This window comes from Gorilla gorilla, chromosome 6 (assembly GCF_029281585.2).
Source record: "Gorilla gorilla gorilla isolate KB3781 chromosome 6, NHGRI_mGorGor1-v2.1_pri, whole genome shotgun sequence".
Taxonomy (NCBI): Eukaryota; Metazoa; Chordata; class Mammalia; order Primates; family Hominidae; genus Gorilla; species Gorilla gorilla.
The window spans coordinates 95,688,536-95,710,806 of NC_073230.2; the positions used below are offsets into that span (position 1 = coordinate 95,688,536).

Genomic DNA, 22,271 nt, shown 5'->3' on the forward strand with positions numbered 1-22,271 from the left:
TAGGTAGTTTTTTGGGTCACTGGGTTTTTTTGTTTGTTTGTTTGTTGTTTCCTTATTCCTTAACTCTTATAACTTAAAAATCTGCCTGGTAAACAGTTTCTAAGCAGTGGTTCAAATTTATTGATATTTTTGCTAATGTTATTGATTAAAAAACATTTCAGATCCTTCTAAACCCAAGAAAAAAGAATGTTCTAAAGCAAAACTGAAACTCTCTATACTTCAACTTCCTCCTGCTTCTCAACTGGCACTCTGACACACCCTCAGAAAGTCAGAGTACTGGGAGAACAGAAGACTTCACAATTTAATGCGTTAGTTTTTAAAAAAGGATCCTTACACTCATGTCTCCTAGCCATCAGAAGAGGAATGAGACAGCAAAAGTTCAAATGGCCTGTTTCAAGTTTCTGATATAAAACGATGACGTTTTCAGGAAAATCCTGGTAAGTAAACTGAATCATTAAACCTTTATTTGTTATGCTTTTGAGATGACAGCTATTTTTTAAAACTTCAGCTGTACTTTTTATATAAATATATGTTTTCACATAAACCATTACTTATAAAAATACTAGAGTAATTAGAAAAATCAATGGATTAAATACATGTCCGTATATTTAACTGATAATAACTTTGTAAGTGCTCTTCTAAAAAGAAACATACCATTAAGTATAATTAGGATAGTGGGAGGGTTTCTGATTGTGGCAGGCAGGCTTTGGAAAAGAGGATAGGGAAACGATGCAAACAGGGTCAGGAATTTAAGCACTGAAGATTCTAAAGGAACGTGTGATCTTGTGTAATTACACAAAATTCTGTCTTTATAACGTAAGATGTTATTAAAACTTTTACATTTTATCAAAGGTAATACTCTGCAGAGGCTAAATATTATTCTATTAAAGTATTTCATTCACATACATCTTATCCAGCAATCTGGTTGAAAACTAAGAAAAAAAAATGCAAAGTGTTCTTCAGGAAAACGAAACTAACTTGCTTGTGTGGCTTCTGTCTGCCAGACTATGCGAGGAGGGTGTGGGTAGCTCTCCTGGGCTACAGCCAGATTCTGAAGTGTGTTTCCCCTACATCAGTTCTAAGAATCCTACAGAGCAGAACACCTCCCTAGGGCATGGATATCAGCGGTGTTGCTGAGGGTCTCTCAAAGATGGGGTGGGCTTGTCCCTGAGAGTTTGCTGACTTGGTAATTCTTGCTGAACATCAAAGAGAGAAAACTGGAGTGTTGAGGATGCCAACCTGCAACTCCTTTGTCAATAACCAACACTGCTAAAGATAAGATTTGTGTTCACAATTGTTTCAAAACAGGACACTGAGGGCCCCTAGAAAGCCAAGACTTAAGTCAAGGCAATCACAAAATTTGTCCACACTAATCATGGTCATTTGGATTGTCACTTAGTTCCAACAGCATACATCCAGATGCTCTTAAAATTGTACTGGCTAAAACAAAAGAAAAAATCTGGAGTCTGTTTTTTCCATCTTTAGCATTTCCAGAGAGAGACTGGCTGGTTAAATTTCTGAAAGAGGACACTAGCTAAAAGAAGGTATTGCATCTCACCTGAGCAGATTGTGTCTGTGGAAAGTGTAAGCCCCTTGCCAGAAGAGCAGCTTCCCAGCAAAGGCAGAGGGTGAAAACAGCAAAGGTCTTAAGACACTGGGGACCTAGAGTCAAAAGGGACCTCCTCCAGGGAAAACGCTGTGTGAGAAATGGCCTCATTCGGTGACAGTGAGTGACACAGCAGAAAGTCGGTAAGGTGTATTCTGTAACTAGGGTATCTACAAAAACTGCAGGAGAAAATATATTCATTCATTTTGCTTTCCTTTTGAAAAAAAACTTCCTTTTCATTATTTGTGACCAGATGATAGAAGCTGGAGTTAGTTCTGGCCTAACAGGTAGCACTGTAAAGAGATTTCCCCAAATTTCTACCTGGAGTTCCAGCCAAGTGAAATAATTTCCCTAGGAAAATGAGGAAGTCCTTTGACCCACAGACATTGGTAGCTCAAGGCCTTTCAAATATTCATTACTTTTAACTACTCTAAGAAAATGTGTTACTCATTTAACAGATTTTTGTTAAGAAGCTATTATGTGCTAGGCAATGCCAGATAATGAACAAAATGTAAAGAAATTTGTCCTTATGGAGTGCATAGAATAATGGGTTGGACAGAAAATAAATAGTAAATAGGTTAAAATATATAAAATATTTGCTGCTTGTAAGTCCTAAGTAGATAAAAAATGAAGCCAGAAGACGGATAGGAAATGTTGGGAGGTGGGATAAAGTTTTCAGTAGGCTGGCCAAACAGTGCCTTGCTGAGAAGGTGACATTTGACAAAAGATCTCAACAAAGTGAAAGAGTGAGCCCTGCTGGTATCCAAGGACATTCCAGGAAGGGAAAACAAGTGTAGTGGCTGGAAACAGGGGCAGATGCTTCCTTCAGGAAGCAACGAGGAGGTCGGGGGACTGGGCCAGATTTAGAGGGAAAAATAAAAGACCTAATATCAGAGGATTAGCAGGGTACCAGATTGTGTGAGGCCTTGTCAGATGGAAAGCCACAGACAGGGTTGGACACAACATTGATATGATGTTATTTACATTTTAACAGGGTCATTCTGGCTGCTTTTTTGAGAAGTCCCTGAAGAGATCAATAACAGCAAGAGGGAACCTGCCAAGGAAGCTATTCCTATAATCCAGGAAAGAGAAGAGGAAGGCTTGGACCAGCTGGTAGTGGTGTCAGGTAGTCAAATGCTGGGTATATTTTGAAGATACACCCCATAGGATTTGCTCTACATTGAATGTGGAATGCTGGAAGAGAGATAAAGTGTACCTGCCACATACTTGAGGTTTATTTATTTTCTTAGAAGTAAGTACACAAAGAGATGCTACCTGGGAGAAGGGTATTCTTTTCACTATTCTTTCAAATTTTCTGTATGTTTGAACATTTTCATAGTAGAAAGTTAGGGGGGAAAATCTGTTTCATAAACATTTCCTCAGCAGCAGTCCAGTCTATTGCATTTTAATTGGTTGTGATATCATTGTTTTATGCAATATGTTCTCAACAAGTATATCCTCCGGCAAACTGAACAAGGACCAAGTCTGTTCTGCCTACAGCTCTGCTTCCTCATAGCTGCTTTCCAGAACGTGACTCTTGCAAATTATCAAGAAAGGGGAACTAATCTAAGGGATCCAGATCAAACAGCCTCATGAAGACTTATTTTATGTTTCTAATATAAAGATAGAAGTTTTCAGAAAAGCCCTGGTAAGTTTCTAATCATTAAAGTCTTGTTTAATCAACTCTCTTTAAAAGCTATCTTTAAAAACTAATTATAAAAAGTAAAACAGAACTTTGAAAATGAACATACTTGCAAGTGTGCATAAGCTATTTCTTATGAAACCATTTTAAAAGGAATGAGAAATATCACTATTTTTATATGAGAATCAATAGATGTAACTTGTGCTGATTGCAGAATTTTTAAAAAAGAAACTTTCCAGCAAGCATGGCGACGGTGCAGCATATTTCTAGAGGTGGAAAGCTCTGGGGGTGAGGCTAAAAATCCTGGGTAAAACGTAGACCAGGAGATCAGGAATCCAAGCATACAAAACCGTGTAGAAAATTGTAGCCATGTGCAGCTATGCCATACTCTGTCCTATAAGTTACATTTAATTAAAGAATAAAATCCTCCAAGGTTTAGCCATCATTTTATGTAAGACTTTTATGCACAACTAGCTTGTATAGAGACTATGGGAAGAAATACATAATTTGAACTTGCACTTCAAGAAAATAACACTAACTTTTGCTTTGCGGTTTCAGCTACACAGACGATCAGAGCAGGGGTGGGCCTGCTGGGCTGCAGCTGGGATTCTGAGCATCCTTTCCTGGAGGCACGGAAAGTGAGTGAGTGAGCCCAGTGAGGTGAGTGAGCCCAGTGAGGCCCAGCCTCCTAAACATGAGGGTGAGCACCAGAGCTTGCCAAGGGCAGGCCAGTTTGATCCTTCCTGCTTAGTCCCTAAAGAGAGAAAAATAATAGTCCTTAGGCAGTAGATTCTAAAATTTATTATCTGTAGGGGATCCATTCCAGGACCTGCGCAGATACCAAAACCTGTACATGCTCAAATCCCTAATGTGAAATGGCAAGGTATTTGCATATAACCTATACACATCCTCCCGTGTACTTTGAGTCATCTCTAGATTAGTTATAATGCCTAATACAATGTAATATTATATAGTTGTTATACCGTATTTATTGTTTAGGGAATAGTGACAATGAAAACAAGTCTGTACATTTTCAGTACAGATGCAATTTTTTTTTTCAAATATTTTCAATCTGTGGTTGATTGAACCCACAGATGTGGTACCCACTGATAGAGAGGGCCCAGTGTACAAATAAAGAGAACTCTGTGTTTCAAAATTATCCCAGAACAGAATAGAGTTAAGGTGAAGGTCTTCTGCCCAGCTCCAACCAGAGCAGCTACACCTTTATCCATGTTAGATACAGCAGTTTCAGGTGCATTTATTTGAAGAAGCAGAACAAAAACAAGCAACAGCTAAGACAACACTAGTTCTGGTCCAATTTTCCTGTATTATAAGTGGGAAAACAGGCTCACTGAGAGGAGACATAATTTAATCATGACATCATTTTTCTGATCACAACTCCTCCACCTTTATACACACTGTGTAGCTTCTTGCTAAACATGAAAGCCCTCATGTTTAAAACTATGCCTGCAGTCTAGGGTGTAAGGCTTAAGTCACAGAAAGAGCCAAAGGGTTATGTCAAAGCATTATTAAAGATTTTTGCCCAAATCATTGTCACCTGAATTAAATAACAGCTCCAACTACCTATGGATTATAGATCATATAAGATGCTTATAATTGACAGAGGGCAAAATTCACATGAAAGTAACATTGAATACATAATAGCTTCAAGTTGTTAAATATATTCTCAGCTACCAACATAGGGGTGGGAAATGGTGGAATTCTGGCTGAGAAATATTTTTATGTTATATGTTATCATACTAACACATGATGTAGTAACAGAAGAAAAGTGAAGAAGCAGGTTGGTAGGTAGATGTGGTTTCAGGAGTTTGGAGAAGCTCTCTTTGGATTCCTTCAATTCTGCTGGTTTAAACAGGAAGCAAGGTGACCGTGGTGAGGAGGTGTTGTAGGTTTGATGAGAGAGGAGAAACGATGAAATGAGCATTTAGGAGAATAAAAGAGTGACTGAAGCAGAGAAATAGAGCATAGTAGCTGAGAGCATTAAGGTGGGACCAGTTATGGTATGGAGGGCCACTGTCCAGCCATGTTCCAGTCAGGGTGTGAAGGGCCATTGTCCAGTATACTCCAGTCAGGGTGTGGAGGGCCATTGTCCAGCCATGTTCCAGTCAGGGTGTGGAGTCTTTATCTTTGAACCATTGGGAAACCTCTAAGACAAGGTAAAGATAAAAAGACTTGAGGCTTGAGGAGCACAGATGCCAGTCACCCTATTTGAGAAGGGTGTTTCTATCTCCATGGTAGTTCCTGACAGAAGTCAATCAATAAAGAAGAAAGTGAGGGAAAGCTGTCATGCTGTCAGGTAACACAAAGACACAAAGACAATCCCTCTGCTATCCCCCACGCAACCACCCGGCACACACAGTGTCTCTGGGCATGTAATGGTTGCTAAGCAGGAAATTCCTAAAACGCTGCTTCTTGTAGGGTGCTGGGGTCTATAAGAATTGCTGTAGTCACAGAAGAGAAAAATCTAGAGTTCTTCCTTACAGTATTTGGGGTGACCCAAAGAAAGGATGGGTAGCTTGAATTACTGAGAGAGGACACTGGCTAGGAGAAGACACTGGCTCACACCTAAACAGAGCCAGTCTATGGTGACAGTAAGAGCATCTCCAGAGGAGGGTTTGTTGCCTAAAGCAGCAACAGCAGTTAAAACAGCGGAGGGTGACCCTGAAGCCCTGGGGTTCTGGCTTACTGAGGACCTAGGGTAGAAATAGATCTCCTCCAGGGAAAACCCTATCTGAGAAAAATGCTCACTCAGGGACTGTGAGACACCAAAACCTGAGGAGAAGTGTCAGAAAACTGGAGCTTACAATAGGACATCAAGTCTCTGTAATTTGCCTGTTAGATGAAGAATAAAATGTTTACTGACTTTTCTTTCTGAAAAGTAAACTCTTTTCTTACAAATTATGACTGGCTAATCCAGATGCTGGAGTTGGTTTTGGTCTCATCGATGACAACATGAAGATATTTCCCAAATACAATTCAATTGTTTCACTAATCTAAAAATGTTAATTTCCTCATTCAACAAATATTTATTGAGTGCTTATTTTATGTCAGACCCTGGTGATTCATGCATGAATGACAGGCAAAAATGCCTGTTCTCATGGAGGTTATATTCCAGTTGCTGACACAGAATGAGAAATATAATTAAGTGAAATGTATAGTACATAAATCTAAAGTGAAAACTTGAAGCAGGGAAGAGCAATGGAAAGTGCTGGAGGAAGGACTGAAATTTTAAGAAAGATGAGCAAGAAAGGCCTTATTGAATTTGAGTAAAGAACTAAAAAGGTGAGGGTGTGAGCTGTGTTGGCATCTGGAGGAAGAGAATTCCAAGCAGAGAGAACAGGTAGTGCAAAGGCCTCGTGTAGCTGCATGGCTGGCATGTTTGAGGAACAGTAAGACAACTGGGCAGCTGGAGGGAAGTGAGCAGAAGTAATGAGGTCAAAAAGACAGTGGGGTGGACATATCATGTCAGACCTTATTTAAGGACTTTGGCTTTTACTCCATGCGAGATGAGAAGTCAGATAAAAGTTTTGAGCAGAGGACACTGACTAAGAGTCAGTGACATGATCACACTTACACTTTTGAACAGGACCAGGTTGGCTGTTGTGTTGAAAATAGAGTGAATGGCATGGTGGTGGGGCAAAGCCAGAGTCAGAGAGACCAGGTAACAAAAATAATCCAGGAAAGAGATGATGGCCTAGAACAGGGTGGTAGCAGTAGGGATAGTGGGAAAGGGTGGAATTCTGGATATACTGTGAAGGTGTGATTGAAAGTATTTGCTAATACACTGAGTGAAAAAAAAAGCAGTAAAAAATGCTGCCAAGGTTTTTGCCTTGAACAATTGACAAGTTCCATTAACTGATAAGACTGTAGGAGGAGCAAGTTTGGAGTGGGAGGGGCAGATATCAGGAGATCAATTTTGGCCATGTTCGTTTTAGGACTGTCATATATCTAGGTGAACATAGAGAAGGCAGATATATGGACATCATGGCAGAAGCCAGGGCCGATCATGTTAATTTGGAAGTCACAGGCATACAGATTGCGTTTAAATGCAAGATAGATGAGATTCATAGGGAGAAACTCCAGATAAAACTCTAGATAGAAAAGAGGCTAGGTCTGAGAGGCACTTCAACATTTAGAGGTGGAGAGTTAAGGAAGAACCAGCAGAGGAAACTGAGAAGGACTAGCCAGAAAAGGAGGAGGAAAAATCAGGAAAGGTAGTGTCCCAAAAGCCTGCAAGGAGAGTGATCCAAGGAAAAGAGAGCAATCACTTGTTTCAAGTGCTGCTGCTCTGTCAAGAACTGTCTGTAGCAATACCAAGTGCAATTTTAGTGGAGGAGTGAGGCCAAAGCCTGATTGGAGTGCCTTCTAAAGTGAGTGGAAGAAGAGAAACAGGAAACGGAAAGTGTAGACAGATCTACTGTGAAGAAAAGCACAAACGTGGGGAAGAGTAGTTTCCAAAGAGTCTTGCTTAACATGAAAAAAATAAACATGATGGATTGCTGAAGGAGATCTAGTAGATGAGGAAAGACTGAAGAAGCCAAATAGAGTGGGGACAGTTTCTGGAGCAACTTCCTGAATAGGTGAGAGGGATGCAAGGGCTACTGCAAGTGGAGAGGTTGACCTCACTAGGCATGTGGGCAGAACATGCAGAGAACAGAAACTAACATATGATGTAGTAACAGAAGAAAAGTGAAGACGCAGGTTGATGGGTAGATGTGGTTTCAGGAGTTTGGAGAAGCTCTCTTTGGATTCCTTCAATTCTGCCAGTTTAAATGGGAAACAAGGTGACCGTGGTGAGGAGGTGTTGTAGGTTTGATGAGAGAGGAGAGACAGTGAAATGATTGTTCAGGAGAATAAGAGAGTGACTACTGCAAGTGAAGAGGTTGACTAAAGCAGAGAAATAAAGCATGGTAGCTGACAGCATTAAGGTGAGACCAGTCATGGTATGGAGGGCCATTGTCTAGCCATGCTCCAGTCAGGGTGTGGAGGGCCATTGTCCAGTATTCTCCAGTCAGGGTGTGGAGGGCCATTGTCCAGCATGCTCCAGTTAGGGTGTGGAGGGTCATTGTCCAGCCATGTTCCAGTCAGGGTGTGGAGGGCCATTGTCCAGCATGCTCCAGTCAGAGTATGAAGGGCCATTGTTCAGCATGCTCCAGTCAGTGTGGAGGCCCATTGTCCAACCATGTTCCAGTCAGGGTGTGGAGGGCCATTGTCCAGCATGCTCCAGTCAGGGTGCAGAGGGCCATTGTCCATCCATGTTCCAGTCAGGGTATGGAGGGCCATTCTCCAGCCATGCTCTGACAAGCTGGTGGGGACTGAGTGGGGACTGAGTGGGGACTGAGTGGTGGATGTAACTAGCATTGTAGTTTAAGAGTGTACCAGAGAGGAGAAAAATAAGTCATGATAATGAATAATCAAAGAAATATTAAGTCAGTAAAGGAGGAAAAGTGAAACATGAATGGAGTGAGAAAAAGTGAGACAGTAGTAGAATCAATAGATCGAAGGTGTTGGTGGTAAAGAAATCCTTACTAGTGTTTGAGCACTACAGGCAGTGGGCCTGAGGGGCAGGAGATGGTGGGGACATGGAAGTGTTTGAAACAGAGAGGACGGAGGGCTTGTAGTTCTCAGTAACCGTATTTGTTGGCTAGAGCTGCCATAACAAAGTAGCACAGTCACTTCAACAACAGAAATGTATTATCTCAGAACCCTTGCAACTAGAAGTCCAAGATCAAGCTATTGGCAGGGAGGGTTCCTTCTGAGGGCTGCAAGGGAGAATTTCTTCCATGCCTCTCACAGTAGCATGCTGGCAATCTTTGGTGATTCTTGGCTTGTAGAAACATCACACTAACCTCTGCCTATGTCTTCACATACTGTTCTCCCGGTGTGTAGGCAAGCCTCTGTGCCCAAGTTTCCCCTTTTCACAAAAACCTCAGTCATATTGGATTAGGGTCCACTATAACTTCATGTCAACTAATTACATCTACAACAATCCTGTCTCCAAATAAAGTCACATTCTAAGGTTCTGGAGGTTAGGACTTCAGCGCCTGAACTTTGGCGCGATATAATTCAATCCATAATAGTAATGATAAGGTCAAGGATATGACCGTGGGAGTAGAGGTGGGTTGATGTCAAGATAAAAGTCGATCAGGTGAGAGGCCATTGTATTGGAAGGATCAATGACATGTCTATTGAGCCACCAATAATTATGACAGAAATGGTATCTGAGGACACAAGTGTCCTCTTCCCTTCAGCTTCCTACATTTTAATACAAAATGTATTTAATACAAAATGTATTAAAATGTCTAAAAACTGCATAAAATATATAAAAAGTAAGTATTCAGCAAATTTTCAAAGTATGAAATATCTTAAGACTAAGATTTAAAATACTATGGTAGTTATCTCATATGTAATGACTTCAAAAAAGTTTTCATTAAGGATATGTTTATTAATAACTGCTTATACTATTGGTTTTATATAATGCTTGTAAAAAGGTGAGGCAGGGTCCCTCTGTCGGTCTTACCTGAGATGACACTTAGGGCCTTGGCAGGGGAGATGGGAAGATCAGGGATGAGCCTACCGGGCTCCCAAGCTCCATCTGCCCTGGAGTACTGTATGGCAGGCCCAGTGCCCTGGCTCTGGGTGCAAGAGTAGGAGCTGCCCACTGCTGGAACAGCGCTATGTCATACCCCTTAGACCCACTAAAGGGGCCTTTGGCAGGTCCACCAAGTAGACTATTTCTTATTCCCTAACTCTGTCCCCCAGGCTTTCTCCCTCAATTGCCTCCCACATGACTCCAGCAGTTCCCTTAACTTCACCTGCCCAATGTTCCCACTCTCTTCTTCCTCATATATCCTAGGCCTAGACTCCTTCTTGTGTCTGACAAAAAGCACTACCACACTTTGTCAGTATAAACTTTTTTGAGTGTGTGTGTGTGTGTGTGTCTGTGTGACTTATTTCATTTTTTTTATCTTCTCCAATGGACAATAAATGTCATGAACGAGCTTCACATCTGTTTTGATTATCACTGTTTTTCCTGAGCATGATGCCTGGTACATAATTGGTGCTCATTAAATATGTGTAGAATGAATGAACAGATGACACTATTTAAGATAAATAACACTTATCGCTGGTTACAATATATGGGCTAATTTTTGTGGGACCCCCTAAGACCCACAAGTGACTTCTGTCTACGCTACAGATGAACTGAATTGATCATCTAAAATACGTTTATAGCGTTCATTGTGCCAGTTGCTCATGGTTCTGCTAATTGGCCCAGGACTAGTCGTGATCTGCAGACTGAAGCCAGAGTAAGTAAGAGAATTCAAGGCACTAAGACAACCAGGAACAGTTTTACCAAGGCAAGTGTAAGCTGCTAGGCTCAGTGGTTGCATGCCTATAGATGGGGAAAATCATCCTGGTGCAAATATGGTATTCATATCATAAATGTGTAGTGCAAGTTTCCTCTGTGGCCAATCACAGGGCTGCAAGCTGAAGCCCCAGTTTAGCTTATTCTCCATACATAACTTCAAGGGGACTTTCTGGTGAACTTTTCCAAGAAGCTCCAAGCACAGATGGTTCAAATTTGCAGTTTGGCTAGACTTTGTGACTGGCTGTACATTAAATTAAAAAAAAAAAAACTTAGGTTCCTTAAACCTAAGCAACCTAAAAATTACAAATCATTTAAAACAGCAGTCCCCAACCTTTTTGGAACCAGGGACTGGCTTCATGGGAGACAATTTTTCCACAGGGTAGTGGGGGATGGTTTTGAGTTTATTCAAGGGCATTACATTTTGTGTGCACTTTATTTCTATTATTATTACATTGTAAAATATAATGAAATTATTATACAACTCACCATAATGTAGACTCAGTGGGAGCCCTGAGCTTGTTTTCCTGCAACTAGATGGTCCCATTTGGGGTGATGGGACAGAGTGACTGATCATCAGGCATTAGATTCTCATAAGGAGTGTGCAGCCTGGATCCCTCATATGCACAGTTCACAACAAGGTTTTCACTCCTATGAGAAACTAATGCCACCACTGATCTGATGGGATGTGGAGCTCAGGCAGTAATGCAAGATATGGTGAGAGGCTGTAAATACAGATGAAGCTTTGCCAGCTCACCCATCAGCCAGTCACCTCTTGCTGTGCAGCCCAGTTTCTAACAGGCTAGAGACTGGTACTGGTCCAGGTCCCCAGATTTGGAGACCCCTAGTTTAAAATGCTTGTATTTTATCTTTTTATAGTTTAGTGTTTTTGTTTCATTTGATCCTTAATGGTTTTTTTGTCTGTCCGTAAAATATTCTTTCTGATTTTCTGTTTACTTAAACCAATTAATTGATTTATCTTTTAAATTCTGATTCAGTAGGTCTAAGTGGGGGCCTGAGAATTTACATTTCTAGCCAGCTTCTAAGTGATGCTGATGCTGCTAGTTTGGAGACCACACCTTAAGAACCACTGCTGTTGGTCTTGTCTGCACAATAGATGCACCAAGGCAAATGTTTAGAAGTACTAATGCCTGAAAACACCACCCTCACTCCCTCAACCAACTAATGCAGTCTCAGGTGTGGAATGCCAAGTAATTCTAATGTTTAACCAAGGTTAAGAACCCCTGTTCTAGGAGTCCAAAATAGGCAGCTCTTGCCATTCATCAAAGTACATAGTTGTAGATTCTTCATTAGCCTCATATCAATAATTTAGGTGAAAATGGCTCTAACAAAATTAAAAACTCATACTATTTTCCCTATCTAGTTTCAGGGATCCCAGCTTGAATTATAGCTAGTCTCTTTTGGTACCTTCTGAGAACACAAGAACTAGCCAATCAAATCAATTATCCTGACATTTTGCTACCACATTCCCCCAAACCCTAGCCTTGTGGCCTAACAGCTTGAGTTCCAAAAGAAAACAGATTATTTAACCAACTGCTCTGTTACTATGTAACAAAGATAGCCAGCTGTGGATTCCTGTTCCTCAACCCACTTCTACCTATCCAGTTTCATTATTTTAAAGTTTATTTGCAATATTCCTATATGCTATGGAAACCAATTTCTATGTTACTTAAGATTCTGCTTTTAAGTCACAAAACCCCAACTTTCACCAAGTTAAGCTAAAAGGGAGAATTATTATAAGGCTAAAAGGTGTGTCACCAGTTAGCAGCTATAGCTTATTTCATAATTACAATTAGAGTCACCTAAGAAACAAGGGTATGAATTAGGATGGTAAAATAGCTAAAGTAAGTATCAAGCAGTTTTAAGAGTTAGCCTTGAGCAATATTATACATATATATATGTATCTTCTGTATGATAATATATACATAATTGTCTATGTGATTTTAAAAATAAAGTATAATTCTAAAATACTTATTATATTGCTTTGTCTCAGGAAGAAGTTGAAGCTTTGATATGAGTAAACAAGTATCTCTACCTGAAATGATTAAAGACTGGACCAAAGAGCATGTGAAAAAATGGGTAAATGAAGACCTTAAGATTAGTGAGCAATATGGGCAAATTCTGTTCAGTGAAGAAGTAACAGGATTAGTCCTGCAGGAATTAACTGAGAAGGACCTTATAGAAATGGGGCTACCATGGGGTCCAGCACTTTTGATAAAACGTTCATACAACAAATTGAATAGTAAGTCCCCTGAAAGTGACAATCATGATCCGGGACAATTAGATAATTCAAAACCGTCCAAAACAGAACACCAAAAAAATCCAAAACACACCAAAAAGGAAGAAGAAAATTCAACGTCATCTAATATTGATTATGATCCCAGAGAGATCAGAGATATCAAACAAGAAGAATCAATTCTTATGAAAGAAAATGTGTTAGATGAAGTAGCAAATGCTAAAGACAAGAAAAAGGGTAAGCTAAAACCTGAACAATTGACTTGTATGCCATATCCTTTTGATCAGTTCCATGACAGCCATCGCTACATAGAACATTATACTCTACAACCTGAAACAGGAGCACTCAATCTCTTTGATCCAATACATGAGTTCAAAGCTCTCACAAACACAGAAACAGCCACGGAAGTGGACATTAAGATGAAATTCAGCAATGAAGTCTTCCGATTTGCATCAGCTTGTATGAATTCACGCACCAATGGCACCATCCACTTTGGAGTCAAGGACAAACCCCATGGAGAAATTGTTGGTGTGAAAATCACCAGTAAGGCTGCCTTCATTGACCACTTCAATGTAATGATCAAAAAGTATTTTGAAGAAAGTGAGATCAATGAAGCCAAGAAGTGTATTCGGGAGCCAAGGTTTGTGGAAGTCCTTCTGCAGAACAATACACCATCTGACAGATTTGTCATTGAAGTTGATACTATTCCAAAACACTCTATATGTAATGATAAGTATTTCTACATTCAGATGCAAATTTGTAAAGATAAAATATGGAAACAAAACCAAAATCTTTCACTGTTTATAAGAGAAGGGGCTAGCTCTAGGGATATCCTGGCCAATTCCAAGCAACGGGATGTAGATTTCAAGGCATTTTTACAAAATTTAAAGTCACTGGTAGCATCTAGAAAAGAGGCTGAAGAAGAGTATGGAATGAAGGCAATGAAGAAGGAGAGTGAAGGACTAAAGCTGGTTAAACTTCTCATAGGAAACCGAGACTCACTGGATAATTCATACTATGACTGGTACATTCTTGTAACAAATAAATGCCATCCAAACCAAATAAAGCACTTAGATTTTTTAAAAGAAATTAAATGGTTTGCTGTGTTGGAGTTTGATCCTGAATCTATGATCAATGGAGTGGTCAAAGCTTACAAAGAAAGTCGGGTGGCAAACCTTCACTTTCCAAATCAATATGAAGACAAGACAACTAACATGAGGGAGAAGATTTCTACTCTTAATCTTTACCAACAGCCCAGCTGGATTTTCTGCAACGGCAGATCAGACCTGAAAAGCGAGACATATAAACCTCTAGAACCACATTTATGGCACAGAGAAAGAGCTTCAGAAGTCAGGAAACTAATTTTATTTCTCACAGATGAAAATATAATGACAAGAGGAAAATTTTTGGTAGTGTTTCTATTACTCTCTTCAGTGGAAAGCCCAGGAGATCCACTCATTGAAACTTTCTGGGCTTTCTATCAAGCTCTCAAAGGAATGGAAAATATGTTGTGTATCTCTGTAAACTCACATATTTATCAACGATGGAAAGATCTACTACAAACAAGAATGAAGATGGAAGATGAACTAACAAACCACAGTATTTCCACTTTAAATATAGAACTGGTAAACAGCACTATCCTTAAACTAAAATCGGTGACTCGGTCATCAAGAAGGTTTTTGCCCGCCCGTGGATCTTCTTCAGTTATCCTAGAGAAAAAGAAAGAGGATGTCTTGACTGCACTGGAAATCCTCTGTGAAAATGAGTGTACAGAGACAGACATCGAGAAAGACAAATCTAAATTCCTGGAGTTTAAGAAATCAAAAGAAGAACACTTTTATCGAGGTGGCAAAGTATCCTGGTGGAACTTCTATTTTTCTTCTGAAAACTATTCTTCAGATTTTGTTAAAAGGGACAGTTATGAAAAGCTTAAAGATTTAGTACACTGCTGGGCAGAGTCTCCTAAACCAATATTTGCAAAAATCATCAATCTTTATCATCATCCAGGCTGTGGGGGTACCACACTGGCTATGCATGTTCTCTGGGACTTAAAGAAAAACTTCAGATGTGCTGTGTTAAAAAACAAGACAACTGATTTTGCAGAAATTGCAGAGCAAGTGATCAATCTGGTCACCTATAGGGCAAAGAGCCATCAGGATTACATTCCTGTGCTTCTCCTTGTGGATGATTTTGAAGAACAAGAAAATGTCTACTTTCTACAAAATGCCATCCATTCCGTTTTAGCAGAAAAGGATTTGCGATATGAAAAAACACTGGTAATTATCTTAAACTGCATGAGATCCCGGAATCCAGATGAAAGTGCAAAATTGGCAGACAGTATTGCACTAAATTACCAACTTTCTTCCAAGGAACAAAGAGCTTTTGGGGCCAAACTGAAGGAAATTGAAAAGCAGCACAAGAACTGTGAAAACTTTTATTCCTTCATGATCATGAAAAGCAATTTTGATGAAACATATATAGAAAATGTAGTCAGGAATATCCTAAAAGGACAGGATGTTGACAGCAAGGAAGCACAACTCATTTCCTTCCTGGCTTTACTCAGCTCTTATGTTACTGATTCTACAATTTCAGTTTCACAGTGTGAAATATTTTTGGGAATCATATACACTAGTACACCCTGGGAACCTGAAAGCTTAGAAGACAAGATGGGAACTTATTCTACACTTCTAATAAAAACAGAAGTTGCAGAATATGGGAGATACACAGGTGTGCGTATCATTCACCCTCTGATTGCCCTGTACTGTCTAAAAGAACTGGAAAGAAGCTATCACTTGGATAAATGTCAAATTGCATTGAATATATTAGAAGAGAATTTATTCTATGATTCTGGAATAGGAAGAGACAAATTTCAACATGATGTTCAAACTCTTCTGCTTACAAGACAGCGCAAGGAGTATGGGGATGAAACAGACACTCTGTTTTCCCCATTAATGGAAGCTTTACAGAATAAAGACATTGAAAAGGTCTTGAGTGCAGGAAGTAGACGATTCCCACAAAATGCATTCATTTGTCAAGCCTTAGCAAGACATTTCTACATTAAAGAGAAGGACTTTAACACAGCTCTGGACTGGGCACGTCAGGCCAAAATGAAAGCACCTAAAAATTCCTATATTTCAGATACACTTGGTCAAGTCTACAAAAGTGAAATCAAATGGTGGTTGGATGGGAACAAAAACTGTAGGAGCATTACTGTTAATGACCTAACACATCTCCTAGAAGCTGCGGAAAAAGCCTCAAGAGCTTTCAAAGAATCCCAAAGGCAAACTGATAGTAAAAACTATGAAACCGAGAACTGGTCACCACAGAAGTCCCAGAGACGATATGACATGTATAACACAGCTTGTTTCTTGGGTGAAATAGAAGTTGGTCTTTACACTATCCAGATTCTTCAGCTCACTCCCTTTTTCCACAAAGAAAATGAATTATCCAAAAAACATATGGTGCAATTTTTATCAGGAAAGTGGACCATTCCTCCTGATCCCAGAAATGAATGTTATTTGGCTCTTAGCAAGTTCACATCCCACCTAAAAAATTTACAATCAGATCTGAAAAGGTGCTTTGACTTTTTTATTGATTATATGGTTCTTCTGAAAATGAGGTATACCCAAAAAGAAATTGCGGAAATCATGTTAAGCAAGAAAGTCAGTCGTTGTTTCAGGAAATACACAGAACTTTTCTGTCATTTGGATCCATGTCTATTACAAAGTAAAGAGAGTCAGTTACTCCAGGAGGAGAATTGCAGGAAAAAGCTAGAAGCTCTCAGAGCAGATAGGTTTGCTGGACTCTTGGAATATCTTAATCCAAACTACAAAGATGCTACCACCATGGAAAGTATAGTGAATGAATACGCCTTCCTACTACAGCAAAACTCAAAAAAGCCCATGACAAATGAGAAACAAAATTCCATTTTGGCCAACATTATTCTGAGTTGTCTAAAGCCCAACTCCAAGTTAATTCAACCACTTACCACGCTAAAAAAACAACTCCGAGAGGTCTTGCAATTTGTAGGACTAAGTCATCAATATCCAGGTCCTTATTTCTTGGCCTGCCTCCTGTTCTGGCCAGAAAATCAAGAGCTAGATCAAGATTCCAAACTAATAGAAAAGTATGTTTCATCCTTAAATAGATCCTTCAGGGGACAGTACAAGCGCATGTGCAGGTCCAAGCAGGCAAGCACACTTTTCTATCTGGGCAAAAGGAAGGGTCTAAACAGTATTGTTCACAAGGCCAAAATAGAGCAGTACTTTGATAAAGCACAAAATACAAATTCCCTCTGGCACAGTGGGGATGTGTGGAAAAAAAATGAAGTCAAAGACCTCCTGCGTCGTCTGACTGGTCAGGCTGAAGGCAAGCTAATCTCTATAGAATATGGAACAGAGGAAAAAATAAAAATACCAGTAATATCTGTTTATTCAGGTCCACTCAGAAGTGGTAGGAACATAGAAAGAGTGTCTTTCTACCTAGGATTTTCCATTGAAGGCCCTCTGGCATATGATATAGAAGTAATTTAAGACAATACATCACCTGTAGTTCAAATATGTTTATTTATATCTTTATGATTTTATTCTCTCTCTCTATTCTCATGGCACTTTCATAACATTATGGCTAACCTCTAATTACAGATTTTGCTTTTGCCTCCCTGAATGAATTACAAGCCTTTTTAAGATATGAAATATGCCTACCCACAGAGCTTGGCACAAAGTGGAGTCAATCTTTTAATGTTTTAAATATGCATTTTCAGACTCAAATAATTAAGAAGTTTCATTGATATCCACTGGTCACATCATAACTGTTTATAGGGCAATAAAATCTGTGTTAAACTCAATTGCTTTTATAAGTTTTCTAAATTATTTCTTCACTGTGACAGCAAAGATTTAAATAAGATGAATGTAAAAGAGAAAGCTTATTGGACTCAAACCCACAGATCCACACCAGAGTTCTATTTACCTCATCTTGGTATCAATAAAAACTTATGTGGAAGGTAAATATATTGTTCCCCACCCTCCACATAACACTCTCCCCAACACACACACACACACACACACACACACACACACACACACACACACACACACTCCTTGTACCCCTTGCCCTTCTCCCAGCTCATTGCTCCAGGAGAGAGAAGAGTTCAAAAAATAAAGTAATCATAAACTTGAACTCTCTCCATTCTCTTGTTCCCATTTACAGGTGAATCTCTTCCTTTAAGCCATTTTTGTCTCCTGTGAATACAGCCTTATCTCCACCTGTTTCTTAGATCCCATCTTCCCTGGCTTATTTTTTCCATTCATTACCCTCTTTGTTCCCTTTACTTCTCAACCTGTGCTATATACATGCTGTTCTCTCTGTTGAGATTGCCTTATTTCCATCTAACATTCTCTCTCCTGCTATTCTGATTTGTCATTCACAACTGAGTTCAAGAGTCACCTTCACCAGGAAGTCTTCCTTGACCACCATCATTCCTGCCTGATTAGAGGGCTTCCTCATGGTAATATGTGTTCTCAAGTTTTCAGTGTCAAGGAATGCCATCCCAGAAGCTCATTCTCAGACGCACAACAGCCAGAACGGTCTCAAGCAGCATTCTACAGCTTGGAATTTAAGAACTACGCATTGCCTATAAAGTGAAACATAGGCTAATACAGATTAAATTGAATATTGAATAAAAAATATATTTATTTATCCACATCTTTGTATCTCTTTGTAATGTAACTTAGATATTCTGGACTCCAAACCCAATTCTTCTTGTCATCAAGAAGTCTATGCTCTATCAGGGTTCTTCTGGCCTATATTTCTATGAATCTGGGCAACGCTCACATGGTCCAGAACATGTCCCTCTTTCTGAAAGCTGTGTCTGCTGCTGACCCTGCTCCAAACAGTTGCCTCCCTCTTCTGCAGTCCACCAGTCCATACAGTAACAGGATCTCCCAAGTGGCTATACTCCCCAAGCTGTTCATAGGCCTGGGGACATAGGCCTGATCCTTATTTCTTTTAAACTCCCCTACTGGACTATAACATTTAGTAAGACATAACTAAAGGCTTGATGTAGAGAAAAAAGTTATAATGAAAGGAGGAAAAACTACTAAATATTCCTGCTAACCATAACTATCTTTAGAGTTAATAATTCTGACCCCACCACCAGGTATCTTAGAGAGCTTCCTTCTCCTTAGCCCCCATTTCAACAGCCATGCTATAGAGTGATCTTTTCTCATTCTTCTGAATGAAACAACCCCTAAACGTGAATGCTTGACTTAGATAGTAGGATGCAAACCCTTTGATGCCCCCAGAAATAATTACATTCTTCCTGAAAAGAAATATAGTGTAATATGCAAAATGTCACCCCACCCTTAATGAGGAGAAGGTCTTACATTACTCTGCAGAGAAGTTTATGAACCTCAAAAATCTGAGACAGGTCTCAGTTAATTTAGAAAGTTTATTTTGCCAAGGTTGAGGATGTACATCTGTGACACAGCCTCAGAAGGTCCTGATAACACGTTCCCAAGGTGCACAGCTTGGTTTTATATATTTTAGGGAGACATGAGACATCAATCAATATATGTAAGATGTATATTGGTTCCGTCCAGAAAGGAGGGACAACTCAAGAAGGGAGGGAGCTTCCAGGTCACAGGTAGGTGAGAGAAAAATAGTTGTATTCTTTTCAGTTTCTGATTAACCTTTCCAAAGAAGGCAATCAGATATGCATTTTCCTCAGTGAGCAGAGGGATGACTTTGAATAGAATGGGAAGCAGGTTTGCCCTAAGCAGTTCCCAGCTTGACTTTTCCCTTTAGGTTAGTGATTTTGGGGGGCCCAAGATTTTCAAGATTTACTTTCCTTTCACATTTCCCCCCTTATCTTTTTTAAAATCTTTGGAGAAAGCATTTTAGAAGAAAATGAGTCTCTGGTCTCAGGTTTCATCTGGCCTCTCATGGCTAAAATGGTTCATTCCTAGACAGTTAGGTCCCAAGTTATTAGGAAAGCTTATTTTTAGCAAGTTGAGAAGTCTCATGTCCTATGCAGAGAAAACAGGGGGAGAGAGAAAAACTACAAGATATAAAAGAACAATCCTGGTAAATCGATATAGGTCACATTACTCTGAAGCCCATATATCAGTAGGCAGGTTTGAAAGTGGCTTATGTATGTAAATAGGCTGCTGTTACTTTCTTCTGAAGTTTAAGTTATCTAGCATCAGGTCACAGGGCTTTACAAAAGCACAACTTAGTTTTCAGTGACTCCAAATGAGGAAAAATGGGGGGAAAAAGAAGGGAAAAAAATGAAAACATTATTTTGAAAACTTGTACCCAAGAAACATTAGAATTCAGCCCAAACTGTAGAAAATAATAAAAATTGAAAAATATTAGGCAAGACTAGAATCCAACAACAGATGTACCATAGTTTTTGAAACATAATTTTTCTCTCTCCAGTTTCCCATTTTTACTAAAGACACATCATGGTAGGACCAATTTGCTTTGTTGCACTTAGCCAGATTATTTGTATAAAGTGCAGCAAGAATAATTATTTTTCACATAGGCTTTTTAAATTGGCTTTGATGGAACTTTGTTCCATGGAAGGCATCTCAGATCAGCCTTTATTTTTTGTTTTTGGGTTTTTTTTTTTTTTGCGATGGAGTCTCGCTCTGTCACCCAGGCTGGAGTGCAATGGCGCAATCTCAGCTCACTGCAACCTCTGCCACCTGGGTTCAAGTGATTCTCCTGCCTCAAACTGCCCAGCCATGTTTTATACCATCAAATACCTATGAGTTGGGTGAATTCTTCTCCCCTTGAGGTCCCAAGATAACTTGGGGCCCCGGGCCTGTCATAAAGTGCCATTCTTTATTTACCACAGGTCAGGAACCCTGTGCAGGGACTGTGTAGACAAGGTATAAGGCCAGTTTTCCCAAAAATATTTTATTGGCTCTATAGGGCAAGTTTGATTCCTTAAAGGAAAGCATGTCATTCCAGTCACAGCCTCGATAAAATAACCAGTTTCTCCAATTGTGTCCTGTTACAAATGAAAACAAATTCTTATTGCACTTACATAAATAACTATACTGCCATAAATTAAGAATACTCAGAAATAGTTTCCAAATTCTGGAAAAATAAGGTAGAGAGAAACAAATATGCTCCAAATTTTGTTCATAGGAGTATACTTATTTGTAAAAAGCTGTCAATAGCTCAAAATAAAAGTTTCCTTGACTCTGAAAAACAAGACAAAGGATCAGCAACATTTTTTAAAATTTTTTCTTTTTTTCTTTATAATACTTTAAGTTCTGGATACATGTGCAGAATATGCAGGTTTGTTGCACAGGTATACACATGCCATGATGGTTTGCTGCACTCATCAACCCATCATCTACATTAGGTATTTTTCCTAATGCTATCCCTCCCCTAGCCTTCCACCCATCAACAGGCCCCAGTGTGTGGTGTTCCCCTCCATGTGTCCATATGTTCTCATTGTTCAATTCCCACTTACTAGTGAGAACATGCAGTATTTGGTTTTCTGTTCCTTTGCTAGTTTGCTGAGAATGATGGTTTCCAGCTTCATCCATGTCCCTGCAAAGGACATTAACTCATCCTTTTATATGGCTGCATAGTATTCCATGGTGTGTATGTGCCACATTTTTTTAATCCAGTCTATCATTGATGGGCATTTGGGTTGATTCCAAGTCTTTGCTATTGTGAACAGTGCTGCAATAAACATATGTGTGCATGTGTCTTTATAGTAGAATGATTTATAATTCTTTGGGTATATACCCAGGGTATACTGCAGGGTCAAATGGTATTTCTGCTTCTAGATCCTTGAGGAATCACCACACTGTCTTCCACAATGGTTGACTAATTTACACTCCACCAACAGTGTAAAAGTGTTCCTATTTCTCCACATCCTCTCCAGCATCTGTTGTTTCCTGTCTTTTTAATGATCGCCATTCTAACTGTTGTGAGATGGTATCTCATTGTGGTTTTGATTTGCATTTCTCTAATGACCAGCAATTATGAGCTTTTTTTCATATGTTTGTTGGCCACATAAATGTCTTCTTTTGAGAAATGTCTGTTCATATACTTCACCCACTTTTTGATTGGGTTGTTTGTTTTTTTCTTGTAAATTTGTTTAAGTTCCTTGTAGATTGTAGATATTAGCCCTTTGTCAGATGGATAGATTGCAAAACTTTTCTCCCATTCTGTACGTTGCCTGTTCGCTCCGATGATAGTTTCTTTTGCTGTGCAAAGCTCTTTACTTTAATTAGATCCCATTTGTCAATTTTGGTTTTGTTGCCATTGCTTTTGGTGTTTTAGACATGAAATCTTTGCCCGTGCCTATGCCCTGAATGCTATTGCCTAGTTTTCTTCTAGGGTTTTTATGATTTTA

At 39.4% G+C, this 22,271-nt stretch overlaps 1 protein-coding gene across 15 annotated transcripts; it reads left to right on the forward strand.

The window, feature by feature from the left end:
• The first annotated feature begins 204 nt into the window (after window positions 1–204).
• SAMD9L (sterile alpha motif domain containing 9 like) lies at window positions 205–18,593 on the forward strand. 15 transcript variants are annotated; one of them, XM_055346568.2, is made up of 6 exons: window positions 215–437; window positions 1,486–1,749; window positions 2,601–2,858; window positions 3,107–3,254; window positions 3,807–3,908; window positions 12,650–18,593. In XM_055346568.2, exon 6 carries the CDS (start codon window positions 12,670–12,672, stop codon window positions 17,422–17,424), a length of 4,755 nt encoding a protein of 1,584 aa, XP_055202543.1. In that variant the 5' UTR covers window positions 215–437; window positions 1,486–1,749; window positions 2,601–2,858; window positions 3,107–3,254; window positions 3,807–3,908; window positions 12,650–12,669; the 3' UTR covers window positions 17,425–18,593. The 15 variants fall into 15 exon arrangements, with proteins under 15 accessions (XP_055202540.1, XP_018887316.2, XP_055202543.1 ...); XM_019031770.4 differs by having other exon boundaries at window positions 228–437; window positions 2,601–2,732; XM_055346572.1 differs by having other exon boundaries at window positions 247–437; window positions 2,601–2,732; window positions 3,059–3,254.
• The last annotated feature ends 3,678 nt before the right edge of the window (window positions 18,594–22,271 follow it).

Excerpts from the sequence above, each read along its gene's own strand:
- SAMD9L (XM_055346565.2), top strand. The coding sequence starts at position 12,670 with ATGAGTAAACAAGTATCTCTACCTGAAATGATTAAAGACTGGACCAAA.